Source organism: Phanerochaete carnosa (genome assembly GCF_000300595.1).
Source record: "Phanerochaete carnosa HHB-10118-sp unplaced genomic scaffold PHACAscaffold_5, whole genome shotgun sequence".
Classification (NCBI taxonomy): domain Eukaryota; kingdom Fungi; phylum Basidiomycota; class Agaricomycetes; order Polyporales; family Phanerochaetaceae; genus Phanerochaete; species Phanerochaete carnosa.
Window position 1 is genome coordinate 963,113 of NW_006767632.1, and position 14,829 is coordinate 977,941.

At 56.0% G+C, this 14,829-nt stretch overlaps 5 protein-coding genes across 5 annotated transcripts; 2 read left to right on the forward strand and 3 right to left on the reverse strand.

Annotated features, from left to right (window-relative positions):
* The first annotated feature begins 217 nt into the window (after positions 1 to 217).
* PHACADRAFT_143306 (uncharacterized protein) lies at positions 218 to 4,207 on the forward strand. Its single transcript, XM_007395509.1, has 11 exons — positions 218 to 273; positions 329 to 541; positions 604 to 811; positions 872 to 1,006; positions 1,069 to 1,674; positions 1,749 to 2,435; positions 2,489 to 2,670; positions 2,724 to 3,150; positions 3,199 to 3,384; positions 3,439 to 3,498; positions 3,549 to 4,207. The coding sequence occupies exons 1-11, from the start codon at positions 263 to 265 to the stop codon at positions 3,828 to 3,830; spliced, it is 2,997 nt and encodes a 998-aa protein (XP_007395571.1). The 5' UTR covers positions 218 to 262; the 3' UTR covers positions 3,831 to 4,207.
* A 158-nt stretch (positions 4,208 to 4,365) lies between these two features.
* Positions 4,366 to 5,291, reverse strand: PHACADRAFT_208754 (uncharacterized protein). The gene is made up of 5 exons (XM_007395510.1): positions 5,014 to 5,291; positions 4,854 to 4,962; positions 4,676 to 4,753; positions 4,520 to 4,622; positions 4,366 to 4,454 (listed from the first exon to the last, which is right to left on the reverse strand). The coding sequence occupies exons 1-5, from the start codon at positions 5,047 to 5,049 to the stop codon at positions 4,379 to 4,381; spliced, it is 402 nt and encodes a 133-aa protein (XP_007395572.1). The 5' UTR covers positions 5,050 to 5,291; the 3' UTR covers positions 4,366 to 4,378.
* A 1,655-nt stretch (positions 5,292 to 6,946) lies between these two features.
* On the reverse strand, positions 6,947 to 9,600 carry PHACADRAFT_255705 (uncharacterized protein). Its single transcript, XM_007395511.1, has 4 exons — positions 9,376 to 9,600; positions 7,767 to 9,186; positions 7,518 to 7,710; positions 6,947 to 7,462 (listed from the first exon to the last, which is right to left on the reverse strand). Exons 1-4 carry the CDS (start codon positions 9,567 to 9,569, stop codon positions 7,182 to 7,184), a joined length of 2,088 nt encoding a protein of 695 aa, XP_007395573.1. The 5' UTR covers positions 9,570 to 9,600; the 3' UTR covers positions 6,947 to 7,181.
* A 708-nt stretch (positions 9,601 to 10,308) lies between these two features.
* Positions 10,309 to 11,945, forward strand: PHACADRAFT_255707 (uncharacterized protein). Its single transcript, XM_007395512.1, has 6 exons — positions 10,309 to 10,339; positions 10,401 to 10,456; positions 10,509 to 10,625; positions 10,673 to 10,821; positions 10,870 to 11,021; positions 11,078 to 11,945. The coding sequence occupies exons 3-6, from the start codon at positions 10,571 to 10,573 to the stop codon at positions 11,847 to 11,849; spliced, it is 1,128 nt and encodes a 375-aa protein (XP_007395574.1). The 5' UTR covers positions 10,309 to 10,339; positions 10,401 to 10,456; positions 10,509 to 10,570; the 3' UTR covers positions 11,850 to 11,945.
* Positions 11,946 to 13,373: 1,428 nt separating this feature from the next.
* On the reverse strand, positions 13,374 to 14,828 carry PHACADRAFT_173327 (uncharacterized protein). The gene is made up of 4 exons (XM_007395513.1): positions 14,480 to 14,828; positions 14,284 to 14,418; positions 14,163 to 14,227; positions 13,374 to 14,113 (listed from the first exon to the last, which is right to left on the reverse strand). The coding sequence occupies exons 1-4, from the start codon at positions 14,526 to 14,528 to the stop codon at positions 13,481 to 13,483; spliced, it is 882 nt and encodes a 293-aa protein (XP_007395575.1). The 5' UTR covers positions 14,529 to 14,828; the 3' UTR covers positions 13,374 to 13,480.
* Position 14,829: the final 1 nt, after the last annotated feature.

Genomic DNA, 14,829 nt, shown 5'->3' on the forward strand with positions numbered 1-14,829 from the left:
GCGTTTCTGGATGGACTTTTCGGAGGAAATATAATCGTGACAATAGATACAGAATGGTGGAGATCGAATGTGGGGTTGATTGAGTTGACGGTACGGCTGGACCGAGATGAAGCAGTGATGAGGCAGACTGACGGGATGAGCGTCCGGCGTCGCGCTCTTGACCTGGATCGTCGCACTCTCTTCTCGCTCTGTGCTCGCCTGCACGCTCTCTAGCCCTCGGTCACACTACCGTCTGGATCGAGCAATCCGCTCGTCCTAATCTATGTTCTGGAGGTATTTCCCTCGTCCATGTCCCCGCCCCTTCACGCTCAACGCCTGCTCGGGGTAGGTTCGGATTCCATAATGGTTCCTCAATCGACAGCCTGCTCGACAAGGAAGACGTCTCGCTCGAGGCAATACTTGATGAAGACGAGCTCATACAAGAGTGCAAGGCCCAAAACACAAGGCTGATTGACTATTTTCAGCGGGTAGACGTCCTTCAACGTTTGCTGGGCTATGTTTCTGGACGGATAGAGGGCGAGGATGAGAGGACTCGAGAAAAGTGCGTCATAGATCCCCCGCTCAAGGTTCTAATATTCTGATAAGATCGTATGTACCCTACAGATACCCGTACATCGCTACCGAAGTGCTCTGCAGTGACATATGGTCTATAGTGGAGACCTGCCTCTCGCGGTCGGGCCAGCTCCTGAACCCCTTCTGGGAAACTGTCCTGGATCAGCCTTCCGAAGCATTCAAAGAGCCTAACCAGATGGCCTTGGCTTCGTTTTTCGCCAAGGTCAACGCTGTCTTCCTGAACAAAAAGTCAGCAGAGGTGAATTGTATCCCTTGCGCTCTTCCCCGCACGCGGATATGAATACCGCACATGCCCTAGATGCTTGCCTTTATCCAAGCGCAGCCGAACATCGTCGAACGTCTGCTTCGCCACATCGAAACGCCCGCGTTCGCGGACCTGCTCGTGCGCATCATCCAACTGGACGAAGTGCCGTCGTGTGCGGGAGTCCTTGAAGTATGTGCTCAATTCTCTCCGTCACGCTTCTCTCCGAGCTTCTCTTACCTCGGGGCGCGCAGTGGCTTTCGAAGGAGAACCTGATGTCGCGCTTGCTCGACATGCTCTCGCCCGACCATAGTCGAGATAAGCACGCAGTAGTCGCCGAGCTAATCAAGGGCATCATTTCCATGGCTGCACCATCGCCCGCTCCCGGCCTGGGTGACGGCCCCGGCACTGGCATCGCCTCCAACAAGTTCGCCCGTGAACTCGCGAGCCCTGCCAGTGTGGCGAAGCTGGTGGGCTACATCTTGACTGATTACAAGCCGCCAGCTCAAGACCCCGCAAGCGCGCCGCCACAGGCAGCCGTCGCCCCCGAGGAAGAGAAGTTGCCGAACCAGGAGTCTACTTCGTCGTCTGTGGTCCAGTCGATATGCATTATAATCGAGCTAATTCGGCAAAACAATTCGGACTACTTCGAGCCGTATCTCTTTCACACGCTGCGGAACAGGCTTATACAGGTCCAGCAGCACCTCCAGATGCACACGCAGGATGGCCGGGACGCCCTAGAACGCGCAATGATGGATATGGTCAACCGCATGGGCGTCGTTCACCTCGGTCCAGTACTAGAGACGATGTGTGACAAGCTAGACGAGCTGCAGAGATATCTCCGGAATCCCAGATCCCAGGTATGTGATTTTATCCTCATGCTATTCCCTTCGTATTAACTGCCAGGTACATTCGCTTTGTTATTGGACTCCAGAATGGACCCGTGGTGACGACGGTAGGCGCGCTGGCCCCGCTAACATTCGAGCGGTACCGGATATGTGAATTGTACGCGGAGCTGCTACACTGTTCGAACATGTCTCTCCTGAACCGGCCGTCAGAGTTCGACCACCTGTACGACTCAGAAGGCAGATTACAGGGCGGTCTCTCTGCCCTAGAAGAGCTCGCACAAGTCATTGCAATCGGCTCCGGTGGCGACGACGAGGCTGACGATATTGACGAAGAAGAAGAGATGGAACCTGCGCACGAGTTTCCTGTGTCGGCAGCACATTCATCGTCTATCGACTCGGACGACGACATGAGCGATGACGAACCTGGCAGTTCAGACGACGAAGCTATGGAGGAGATTGCCATGTATGAGGAACCCCGCTCAGGAGACAGTTCTACGGGCTTGCCTGTGACGCCGCTGGAACGTTTTCCCTCTGCAACACTCTCGTCGTCTCCGATGCAATCCCCAACGTTGGACCCGAGTTCACTAACGACGCCACGCCGACATGATTCGACTGACTCGGATACGACATTAACACGACAAAGATCGAGGGATTCAAGGCGGAGTAGTCGGAGATCTCTAGTTGAGAGGGAGTCAACAGCTAAGGGCCCGCCTGTTTTGGGCGAGCGGTTGAAGCAGCGGTTTCTCGATGTCAACGTGGCATCCACCTTGCTCGTGCGTAGTCTGCCGTATACAGATATCGATCGGGCAAATCTGATTTTGCATAGGATCTCTTCTTTGAGTTCCCGTGGAATAATTTCGTCCACAGTGTCGTGTACGATTTTATACACCAGATCCTGACTGGCCGCATTGACACTGGCTACAATCGGGAGCTGACAATATCATTATTCCGCGACGCACGATTAATGCAACGCATCATAGAGGGCTCGAAACGGAACGATATAGAAAGGTAGGTGTCTATCCGTCTTCCCGCTGAGCCGCTCACTCATCTTTGTTCCTCAGCTCAAGACCGAAGGGCGTGCGCCTAGGGTACATGGGCCACTTGACGCTCATCTCGGAAGATGTGATCGGCGCGCTCGAGCACTTCCCTCCAGACCTGCGCCTGACCGTCGCACAGCACGCGCCCCAGCCGGACTGGGATGAGTACGTGAGCGGGCGGTACCGCGAGACGAAGAAGAAGGACACGAGCCTGCTTGGCGGCGGCAAGCCCGTCGTCGCGCCCGGAATGCGCACCGCTGCGGGCACGTGGAAGGTCGACGAGGCGGACGCCGGCGGCGCCGCGACCAGCATGCCGCACGAGCAACAGGGGGAGCCGCAGGGCGATCAGGGCGAGCTTCGCAGGAACGTGCGGACTGCAAGAGAGGGCAGCGCGGACTATGGGCACCCGATGGAAGAGGATGAGGACGAGTTTCACGCTGGTCCTCCACATGTGAGCGATTTATGCGACTGGATGCCACGTCATGCTGATGCAAACTAGTTTGCGCATTACCTCGCCCAGGAAATGCAGTCGGGTGCGCATTTGTCTGCTGATGGCGACACCTCGGACGACGAAGAGGACGACAGTGGATGGCTCGCCCATTCGACATTCGAGCTGCGTCCACCGCCTGTACAAGCCCGACAGCACAACGGTAACCGGAGACCGTTGAGCGAAAGCGGTTTCGATGTAAGCTGTATCCTCGAGAGCATGTATGAATACGAACTCAAGCATAACATTCAGGATTCGTTCGCGCCTTCATCGTCATCAAGTGTAGGACCGTTCGCAGACCCATTTGAAGATGTAAGCATTGCCTAGTGACTCACAATTCCAGTCTCACTCAGATTATGCAGGACGCCTTTGGCCCCTTCTCAGACGCAGCGGCCGCGAGCGGCTCAGACCCGTTCACCTTTCCGCCCACGCTCTCAGCGGATCTGAGCGAGGACGCGACGTTCGACAGCTACGGCGACTTCGGCGACTTCCAGACCGCCGCCGGCGGGTCGATGGAGGGCTCGGGGAATCTGACGCCGACGGCAGACAGCTGGAGCTTCGCGAGCATCTCGAGCACGGGGTCCGAGGAAGGGAGCGTGCGCCTGAGCTCGAGCCCGCAGGACAAGGAAACACGGACTGCGTAGTGTGTCTTTCTACCCAGATGCCGGAGGCGACGATGTAACTGTACGAGGTCCTGCGCGGTGTGTGTGTGTGTGTACATAGTTGTAGCTGTCGTTAATAGTAGTACAAGCACTGTATGCGATGCGTATCCGAGCGAGGTATCAAGTGTACCGGGTTCGGCGTATCGACTTGCCCCGTGGTTATCGCACTATGCGTGCTTAGGACGAGGTCTGGTAGTGGTATCCGCCCGCCCTGTCGACGGCGCCGAAGCTGAGCTTCGCGAGCTCCTTGCCGCTGGGATCGGACAGCAGGCATTCAACTTCGTCACCGGCTTTGACGGCACCGATGCCGGAGGGTGTGCCAGTCAAAATCAAATCTCCTTCCTACAGGACGTGTCAGATTGGAGCGGTAATCTACGGTGTAACACACCTCGAGGGCCATGATGGACGAGATGTGCTCGATGAGCCTGGGGATGGGGAAGATCATGTCCTTCGTGTTGCCATCCTGCTTGACCGCGCCATTAATCTGTTACGGCAGACCAGGCACATTACATCGGCTGTACAATAAGCTCCTACGCGCGCGGACTTGCCTTCAACGAGAGGTTGAGGTTCTGGGCATCAGCGACCTCGGAGCGCGGCACGAAGGAGCTATTCGGTCACGGTGGGTCAGCCCAGCAAGGCACAAACTATTGCCAAGGGAGTGTAGCACATACCTCACGGGCGTGAACGTGTCGAAGCCCTTGACGGCGCTCCATGGAAGGCCCTTCTTCTTAACCTCGTCTTGGAGGTTTCGCGCGGTCATGTCGACGGCGAGGGCTGGGCAGGGGTCAATGGCGCCGTCGATGCAGCTCGGATCATGTTTCGCTCACCATAACCCGCGATGTAAGAGTCCGCATCGGCTTGAGTGATGTCCCGGCCGTGCTTGCCGATGACCAGGCCAAGCTCGACTGCAGAAAATTTATTAGCGGCAGAATCGTGGAAAGTGATGAAACGAAAGCATGCCTTCATGGTGTGCGATAATTCCGCGCGGGATCTCGACCTTGCCACCCGAGGGTAGATAGCTAGTTGTCGGCTTCAGGAAGAAGAAGGGCTCCTTCGGGATGGCGTTGTTGAGCTCTTTGACGTGGTCGGCGTAGTTGCGACCGATGGCAACGATCTAGAGGCATTTAGGAAGGCTACAACCGCTACTATATACTTTTCTGCAGACCTTCTTGCCTTGCCTGAGGAATGCTGCAGCGGCCATGTTTACGCGTAGGAACGAACCTTGCCGAAACTGCCGCGGGGTGTGATGCGTGAGCGTCCGAAGAAATGATGCGCTTGATGCGCCCTTCCTGATATAGCGAGAAGTGAGCGTTCTCTTCTAATGCTTCCGAATCCCGCGGTCGGCGGCTCGTGAGGGTGTACAACTTGCTCAGTCGTCCGCCGTCGCAGCTTCAAGCTCGAGCGCGCATACTAAACGTAAGACACCCAATATCGCATAGGACAGCCAGTGACGAATTTGTCTTCCAGGACCGGAGGCCGTGACGCAGTTACCGGCCCAACAGTCTGCCTGTTCACAAGCTTAAGGACTGTGGTTGAAACCGGGAGAATACTGAAGTCCGAGCCCTTCAAGTCGCTGTATCGGGGTTTCCTCCTTTGCACAAGGAAATGAAACAAGGGGACCTCCGTCACGTGGCGACAGCCCGTGTTTGATGATGATAGCAGTCAAGACTCGCAGATGCACGTACCAAGGAAAAACGGAGGCCCACCGCCAAGGCGCCGCGTGCCGTGGGTACAGTCTGCGGTGGGGCAAGAGAAGCTACAGATATGTGTTCCGCGCCCGGCACCTTCAGTCTTGGCGATCTCCCCTGGACCAGAGCGTCCAAACGCCTGGGCACGGTGCCACCTGCATGAGAGCGTCCTTGCACTTCCTGCGACCATCGTAACCACCCTACCGTGGGCCTGGCCAGGGTCGAGCACCCCGTGTGCCCAAGTCTCAGAAGGCAACAAAGCTACTCCGAACGCGGAGCTGGGACGGCTTCGCGTGCTGTGTCCTAGCATTCCCTGATCGAGTGGACTTGGCCTGCCAAGAGATGTTTGTGCCGCGTCTCTTGGCGGCGAAGTTCTCTTCGCCTTCTGTCATCACCGCGCAAATGATCATGGCGTTCTTCACACATATATGCCCGGACAGCCCGTGTCTCCTAGTCCAAGCTGTCCTGTGTCCTTGCCTACACAGCAGCATAACACACCATGTCGATGCTACCGTCCATCCTCTTTCTGCTCGTTGCAGACTACATCCTGGCCATTCAGGCGCTACCCTTGCTCCCAAGGTATGTACTCCATTCTTGTTGCGTCGAACGTGCATCCCACTGACACTGAAGCAGACAGCTTGCGGATAACACCACTGGTGCTCCTGAGGATGACCCAGACGATGGACAGCTGGGTAACCAATGGGTAATTGTCATCGTCGTGGTCATAGGTGCGTCCCCTTCCGACATTCCCATTAGACCACTAGACTCGACACTGACGCTCAGAGCAGTCGTCGTCGTCCTAGGGGTTGTTGCCACCATGGTCTGGGTACGGCTGCGCCGCAAGCGCAGAAGCCGAGAGGCAGCACATACCAGGATCCGTTCGTCGTCCCCTTACAATTGCATACGGCAAACCCGACAGGAGTCTGCCTCTGTCAGTGTAAAATCCACTCCCCCGTCTGAACCCGTAACCACGGTGCGTTTCGTCCAGTCCAGGCATCTGTCTAATGTATGCATAGCTAAAGACTTCCACACTGACAGCCGCTCCCTGCGTTGACCTACCAACGGCTACACGACTCGTCAACCTCCTCGCTCGTGGGAAGCCGCCGATGAAAGCTTCCATCTTACGAATCCTTCATGACGCCGTCTTGTACTTGTGATCAGGTATGGTCATCAAATGACATCCACTGGCCGTTCTAACAGCTGTCCCACAGAGATATCTTTATGTAATATCTGTTGTACATCGTGTATTGCAACGCATATCTTCGCTCTCCTGCACATTTTCTCGCCGTGTGAACGTTAACACGGCACTATCCATAAGTGTCTATTATCACCGTTCGTCGCTTGTGCGTGCGGACTCCGCAGCGTTAAGTCCACGAAGAGGTCATCGGAATAGGTAAGCACCGAACTTTTGATACAGACAGGGTCTTCCCAGCAGACGTTCTGCTTGATGCTCAATTCCGGGGTACAGAAGATAAACAAGGTATGGTACATGCCATATGGAGACAATAGCCCGTCGGCGATAGAGCAAAAAATATAATCCGGTATAAGGGCGGAGTAGCAGAAATGACGGATGTCAACGGTTAGGCGTTGGGTAGGGCGTGAAGGCAGGTGAATGCGCAGAAGTCCAAAAAAGAGGGGCGGCAGCCTACGTCTTCATCGAGTACGCTGCGCGGAGCTTCGGGTGCAGGAGCTGCTCGTGCAGGGCCTTGCCGGCGGGGACCATCGGGAAGACGTGCTCGGTCGACGAGATGAGACACTCCATGAGCACGGGCTTGTCCGTCGGATGCTCGAGGAACTCCTTCATCTTCGCCGGCAGCTCCTCCTTGTTGTGCACCCGGATCGCGTGCACGCCCATCGACTTGGCGAGCGCAATGAAGTCGGGATTGACCATGCGCGTGTGCGCGTATCTTTGGTCATAGAACAGGTCTGCGAGCAGATGATCAGCAAAAGAATGCTTTTCCACCCAAAAAGTGTACCGTACCTTGCCACTGCTGCACCATACCCTGGAACTCGTTGTTGAGGACGATGACCTTAACGCCGATGTTGTGCTGCGATGCAGTCTGAAGCTCCATCGCAGTCATGCTGAACGAAGCATCACCATCGATATCAACGACGGTCTTCTCTGGCGCGCCGACTTTAGCGCCGATAGCAGCTGGCAGGCCGAAGCCCATGGTCTGCAAACATAGAATCAGCACAGATTCATGGGTAAAAGCGCCGCGAATAGACTTACACCCAAGCCACCGGAAGTGACCATCGTGCGTGGATACCTCCACCGGTAGTGCTGCGCCGCCCACATCTGGTGCTGGCCGACACCAGTCGTGACGATGACATCCTCTTTCCGATCCGCCGTCTGTCGGTCGAGTTCCTCGATGACCTCCTGCGGCTTCATGACCGCGCCCTGTTTGCTCGGCTCGTACGTGAACGGGTACTTGGCTTTCCACTCCTTGATGTCTGCGAACCACCCCGCGCGCGGCGCGTGCTTGATGAGTGGCACGAGGGACGCGAGGTTCGTCACGACGTCGCCCATGACCGGGATCTGCGCGTCGACGATCTTGTTGATGTTCTTAGGCATGATCTCGAAGTGGATGATACCTCCGCGGCGCTGCGCCGCAGCTGCCTTCGCGGCGGGCGCGAACGCGTCGACCTTGCCCGTGACGCGGTCGTCAAAGCGCGCTCCAAGCGCGATGATCACGTCCGCTTGCTGCATCGCGAGGTTCGCGTACGCCGAGCCGTGCATGCCGAGCATATGCAAGCTCATCTCGTCGAGCTCGTCGAAGGCACCGAGGCCCTGGAGCGTTGTTGTGACAGGGATGTTGCCCTCCTTAGCGAGGGCCCTCAGAAGTTCGGGGCCCATCGACGAGGAGAGAACACCGTTACCGGCATAAATGATAGGACGCTCCGCTCTGTTGATCATGTCCGCCGCCTGCTTGATCATGATGAGGTCGGTGGGCGACTGACTATTTGAGAGCAGGGGGTTGGTGGGGAGGCCGAGGGGCGTGCCAGGCGTGGTAGCCTTGTGCGGCAGGGGCGTCCTCAGGACACCGGCCGTGACATCTTTCGGCAAATCAACAAGGACGGGACCTGGTCGACCAGACGTCGCAATCTTGAACGCTTCGTTGATGCGACGCGGGAGCTCGGAAATGTCCTTGACCATGACATTCCACTTTGTGCATGCGCGCGAAATTCCGACGATGTCTGCTTCCTGGAAGGAGTCGGAGCCGATGAGGGAGGTAGCGACCTGACCAGTAAAGACGACGAGAGGAACGCCGTCACTGAGGGCGTCTTGCATCGGCGTAATGACGTTTGTTGCGCCAGGTCCTGAGGTGACGAGGACCACACCCGGCTTGCCAGTTACACGGGCGTAGCCCTCGGCCATATGCCCTGCGCCTTGCTCATGCCGAGGAAGGACGAACTCGAACTGTGGTGAGTTATAAATGGCGTCAAAGACGGGCAGGATGGCGCCTCCGGGGTATCCAAAAACGTGCTTGACTCCATGGCGAACCATCATCTCGTGGAAGATCTGTCCTCCCGACATGCCAACAAACGAGTGATCCAGGGGCCCTGCCGAGCTGGGCCCAAGGTCGGGAAGAGGGTAAGGAACGTTATTTCTCGTAGGCAGCTGCTGGAAGCCTGGAGCCGGATTTGGCCTCCTGAAAGAGTCAATGAGTATTATTCAATCGTGGGAAGTCTGGCCATCCGTCGCTGGAAGACGCTTTTGTATATTGGTCGGCTTTTCAAGGCAAAACCGCCTCGTGTCAAGCGACCGCTCTGAACATTGTACAAGGCGAACAAGCGAGCGCGCGATGACCTGGCTTCATGGGACTCAGGAGAGGACTCACACAGACGGAGCAGCAACAGCATCGCGGGCTGTAGTTTGGCTGATATTCCTGACATGTTCCCGTACTCTTGACTTGGCCTCGATCATCGAGACACTGGAGCTGGTCGCCACAGTAGAGCGGGCCCTCGCGAAGGGGACGGCCATGTTGGTTTTCGTTGCGCCAGAGATGCGCATTTTGGCTGCGGAGAGGGACATTTTGGAGGTACTCTGGGGCAGCGGCCAGGAGCAGGTCGAGGAGGATGGGAAAGAGGAGAACTCGATGTGAGTCAGGCAAGGTTCTACACTTAAAATTACTAGACGCCCACGAGTCATGCGAGCTCCACGTCCTCGGCATTTTCCGACGACGTACCGAGATGTCTCGAATGCACCCTATGCAGCCGGGGCTATGATTCTAAGGAAGTACAACATACTTGAAATAATTGACCCGTATGTTGTAATAATTTTCAAGAGCCTACAAGGCCTTACGGACGGTGAATTCCAAAGCGTAACCTTAACTGCCGCCCATAGAAGGTCTCACTTACATTGGGCGTCTAGTGTTGGAAGCGCAGCTTGCCAAATGGCTCAAAATCTTTCAGCAGCAAAAGTCCATGATCTTCAGTCGTCAGCGAATTTCTCCCTGTATCCGCCGCTGTGGATAGGGAACTCTAGAGAGAGACTCACACAGGTCATATACAAGCTGCCCAAGACACCCACCCCTTTGGTTCGGTACATCAACACAGAGCTTTGGTACGCCGCCTCCGTCTTCTGCTCCCGATTCGTATATAACTTCTGAGAGCTGACGCGGGAGCGTGGGCGTAGAGAAGGCCAATCTCCCTTTCGCGACATACCCCGCCATCCTGTGCAATGATCTCCCCAGACGTATCTCCAGATGCGCCACTACAAGCGCAGCCGGCCATCGGACTTATCGGTATGGGTGCTATGGGGAGCATGTACGCGAAATGTCTCTCTGCGGCGGGTTGGAAAAAGTAAGTGACTCATTGCGCTTTGGTAAGAAAGGCACCGCCATAGCTTATTCGAATCATGCAGAATCTACGTCTGTGATCTTCCAAGCAAGTACGAGACACTGCAGGAGGCATGGAAGGGTACGCTCTGTCCTGCCTTTGTGGCGTATGTAGAATTGAAGCGCACGAACAGACAATGCGAGTGTCACTGTACTGAAGGATGGTCACCTAGTCGCTCGCATCGCAGACTGGATAATGTACTCGGTGGAGGCCGAGTACATTGAGCGAGTAGTCGCGGAATACGGCCCATGTCTGTTCGCTCCTCCCTGACGTTGTTTCTTTGCTGAAATATCCCAGCTACGAAGGTCGGCGCAATTGTCGCGGGGCAGACATCAGTAAAAGCCCCTGAAAAGGCTGCGTTCGAGAAGCACCTGCCGGAGGATGTGCACATCGTATCGTGTCACTCGCTACACGGACCAACGGTGTCGCCATTGGGTCAGCCCTTAGTATGCTATCTGATTTGTAGCAATATTTCTGCCACTGACACAACCTAGGTCTTGATCAAACACCGTGGGCCCGACGACGCGTTGCGCCTTGTCGAGTCCATTCTGAGGCCGCTCCAGTCACGCTACGTGTACATGTCCTACGTGGAGCATGATATCGTGACAGCAAACACCCAAGCGGTCACACATGCTGCGTTCCTGAGGTAAGCAGACATACTCCGAGGACTTCCCGCCATTCCACCGGCTAACTTCCAGATAGCATGGGATCGGCATGGGCGGGCGAACAAACCTACCCCTGGGAACATGGCTACTATGTGAAAGGTATCGAGACCGTCAAGGTCAACATCATGCACCGGATCTACTCGAACAAATGGCACGTTTATGCCGGACTGGCCATCTTGAACCCGTCTGCAACCATTCAGATCGACCAGTATGCGCGGAGCACGACCGAGATCTTCAAGCTGATGCTCGCGGCAGACGACGTGGGCCTCAGAAAGCGGCTCTACGACGCGCGCGACACCGTCTTCGGCAAAAACGGCACCGACGTCAGGCGGAAGCGCATCCTGCTCTCCGAAGACATCCTCGACAAGTTCAGCCTGGGCAAGCGTCCGCCCACGGATACCGCGCTGTCGCCGATCGAGGGCCGTGCACCGCCAAACTCGCACCTCTCTCTGCTCGCCATGGTGGACTGCTGGGCGCGCCTGGGCATCCAGCCCTTTGTGCACCTCGAGCTCGCCGCGACGCCCATCTTCCGCCTCTGGATCGGCGTCGCGGAGTACCTCTTCCGCTCGCAGGAGCGCCTGGACGCCGCGATCTTCGCCGCGCTGTACGACACCTCGCATCGGTCGAACGACATGGAGTTCGTCATCGCTGCGCGCGGGTGGAGCCAGTGCATCTCGTTCGGCAGCTTTGAGTTGTACAAGCAGCGCTTCCAAGAGACGGCGCAGTTCTTCCAGTCGCAGTTCGAGGACGCGACGAAAATCGGCTCGGCGATGATTCAGGCCATCATGGAGAGCTCGAAGGACGCATAGCGCGGAGTCTGTGTCGGGGTGTGTACTGAGCCACTCATGTAGCTCAATAAAAATATTGTTGTTTCGAATTCAAGGTGTAACAAAAAGACAGACTGGCCCTTTACTCGATGGTATGGACCGATACAAGCGTTGTTGGACCATGGTTTCACACATTTCCCAAGAGAAACTACATGTTGGACGGAGAGTTAACTGAATGCTGCAGTCGACAGCTTCTTGACGGTGAGCCCCAACCATTCCTCGGTCCGTTCCAGATCGGCAGGAATGAACTTGACCTCGGAACGAGCGAGACTGGGTGAGAAGAACTTCGCAAATGGCGAGTGTTAGTGTACGTCGATGTACATCAGCCGGCCCAGACCCCCATCAGGGTGCTCGCGCTACTAGCGCTTGACCGGCTCCCTCGTCGTCTTGAAGGAAGCTGAGCTGCGAATTGCCGCCGACAACCAGCTCAATAACGGGGAAGAGAAAGCGCCGGGCCATCTCCAGATAGAACCGCGTTCGCGGAGGGATTCCTGGAGGAAAAGTTGGCACGCCCTTTGACGACGGCCCAGAGGGCGCCATCCTCCCATCCTACAATGTCCGGTGATGCTCAAAATGCATCCAGCGCAGCGACCATGAGGTGCTGCTGAAGGTGCTTGAATAAGCTACGAAACTCGTCTGCCAGTTCGCTCGGGAGCAGAGTAGGTGCCCTGTCTCCGCGGGGCTCTTACTAGCCCCTACATCGCCTTGCGCCAAGACGTGATTCTCAATCTGTATAACATTACACATCCACCTGTGTTCAGGCTAATGTGCCCGCTGGCATTCGGGACTCTGGAGAGTACACGCGCCATTCATGAGCGAACTCGCACGAGCGACACGCGAAGGATGGACTTACACAGTCAAAAGCGACTTTGCACTTGGCGCACATACTATACATTCTCGTGTCCCGACGAGGTTTTCGGCCTGTGAGCGGCGAACAACCGATCGTGTGAGTGTGCGTGCCGCTGTCTCGGACTCTAGCGTACTTGCATCCTGAGTCGTGACTGTGGCACGAATCAGGACCACGTCTGATTGCACGACCGTCTGCGAGTTCCCCGTTCATGCCTGCAGCGCAATGAGACTCAAGGGCAAAAGGTTTGATCGTCTGTCGCTGTGCGCTGCCTTCGAGTTGAGGGACTCTGACAAGAGCTCGAACCGCGACTCAAACGACAACACCTGAAATGCGCACTTGAGTTTTATTGCGTGTTCTCCGCCTACGAACAGGGTTCTTCCGTGCGCCCCGCAGAGCCTATTTGGGTGCCTACGTCGACCTCAATCGTAGCGCCACAAGGACCCTGCGGCATAACGCTACTTATGTCCGGATTCGCGATTGTAGCACAAATTAAGACAACAAAAAATGCAGCGTAGTAAGCTCTGGAGTCGAGGGACGGGATATTTGGGGAGAAATCCATACTGACATTTGTCGCTGGACGCTGCCCAGAAACGGGAGCCAGCCAGAATGTAAACGCGAGCCACACTGCTCAGGTTCTTTCACGCAGGCGGCCCAAAATCTATGACGTAAGAACGAACAGCTGAAGCTTGATTTGCGTGCTGTAACTACCACGTACAAAAACTACGATACACAACATGATACACATAGCAAAAATCGCGACAGTCTATTTCCATGCCTCTGTCGACAACTTTTCAACCGCTGTCTCCAGCCATGTAATAGGGTTGACACCGAGCAACCGCTCGGAGGCAGCGGTGCAAGGCGAAAACATCTGAGGATACGGCCCTTGTATAGCGCCTACTTCGCTCCCGCAGACGGTCCATGTTACAATACAGCCATGCCCTCGCCCTCGACGCCTCGCTTCAGCGAGCCAAACCGGTTTCTCGGCAAGGAAATTCTCAGATTCCGGGAGCTCTTCGACGACGGACTCGAGTATTTGAAGGTCCACGCGGTGCCCCCGGTCGAGGTAGAACCGCGACCACGAAGGAGCGTTCGGTGGGAACTCTTTGCGCCTGCGAAAACAGAAGAGGATAGCATCCTCTTCCCACCCTACAATCCTCGGGTCATTTGGTCCCGCACGATACATCTCGACCGACGCTAACAAGATGTGCGGCTTGAAATGTTTGATGAAGTCGCGATACTCTTCGGTGACTTGGCTTGGGAGAAGTACGGGGCGGCCGACGGAAGAGGCCCTCCGTCTGGCTTCGGCATCCCCCCTTAGGATAGTAGCGCGCTCTGACTGGATGCACTTGCACTGCGCTCGGTGCGCGGGCCAATGCGCTCGCTGGCATGCACGGCTCTGCCCCAACCTATATAAGCTAATCCCCGACGAAGCCGGGGGAACTCACGCAGTACAAAATCACCCCACACCCTGCACAGTTGAACATCTTCGTTTCCCTTCGGGACATGGAACCTGATGGTTAAGAGCTGGTAAGTGCGCGTTAACTCCTGTACCGGAATGACACTCACATTCAGGATTGTAGCAGCTGTCATGCGCAAGCCGAGCCTCTCGGCTGTCTACTGGCAGAAACGTCGGCTTCTCCTCCTCCTCCTGGCCCCCAGGAAGAGAGTTGAGACCAAGCTGTGCGAACGTGATAACCGTAACTGATTACATTATAAGTGTTGCGTCTAACCCACGGCTTAGACGGAGCGGAACCAAACGAACCACGAGCGGAAGACGTCCCCCTCACGTTCTGTCTGCTTGGTCCGTCCATCTCTTCGTTATTGTCGCTGCAGTAGCTGACGAGGTTACTTTCAGAGTCTTGAGGCAAGATAGGCTCGTCATGCTTTCATCTATATCGATATCACGTGAGAGCTCAGTCACGCACTGGCGGAGATAACGCTTTGAAGAAAGCTCAAATGAGAACTCATTGCCGGATTCTGCGTGAGCAGAATGATACGTTCCGATCACAGCATTGTGCCGCTTTTCCCTGTTCCTCTCGCCGTCATAATTTTGAGGACTACACGAGCGGTAAAGGCAAGTGTGACAGAGTCACAGCGTCAGACGGCTGCATT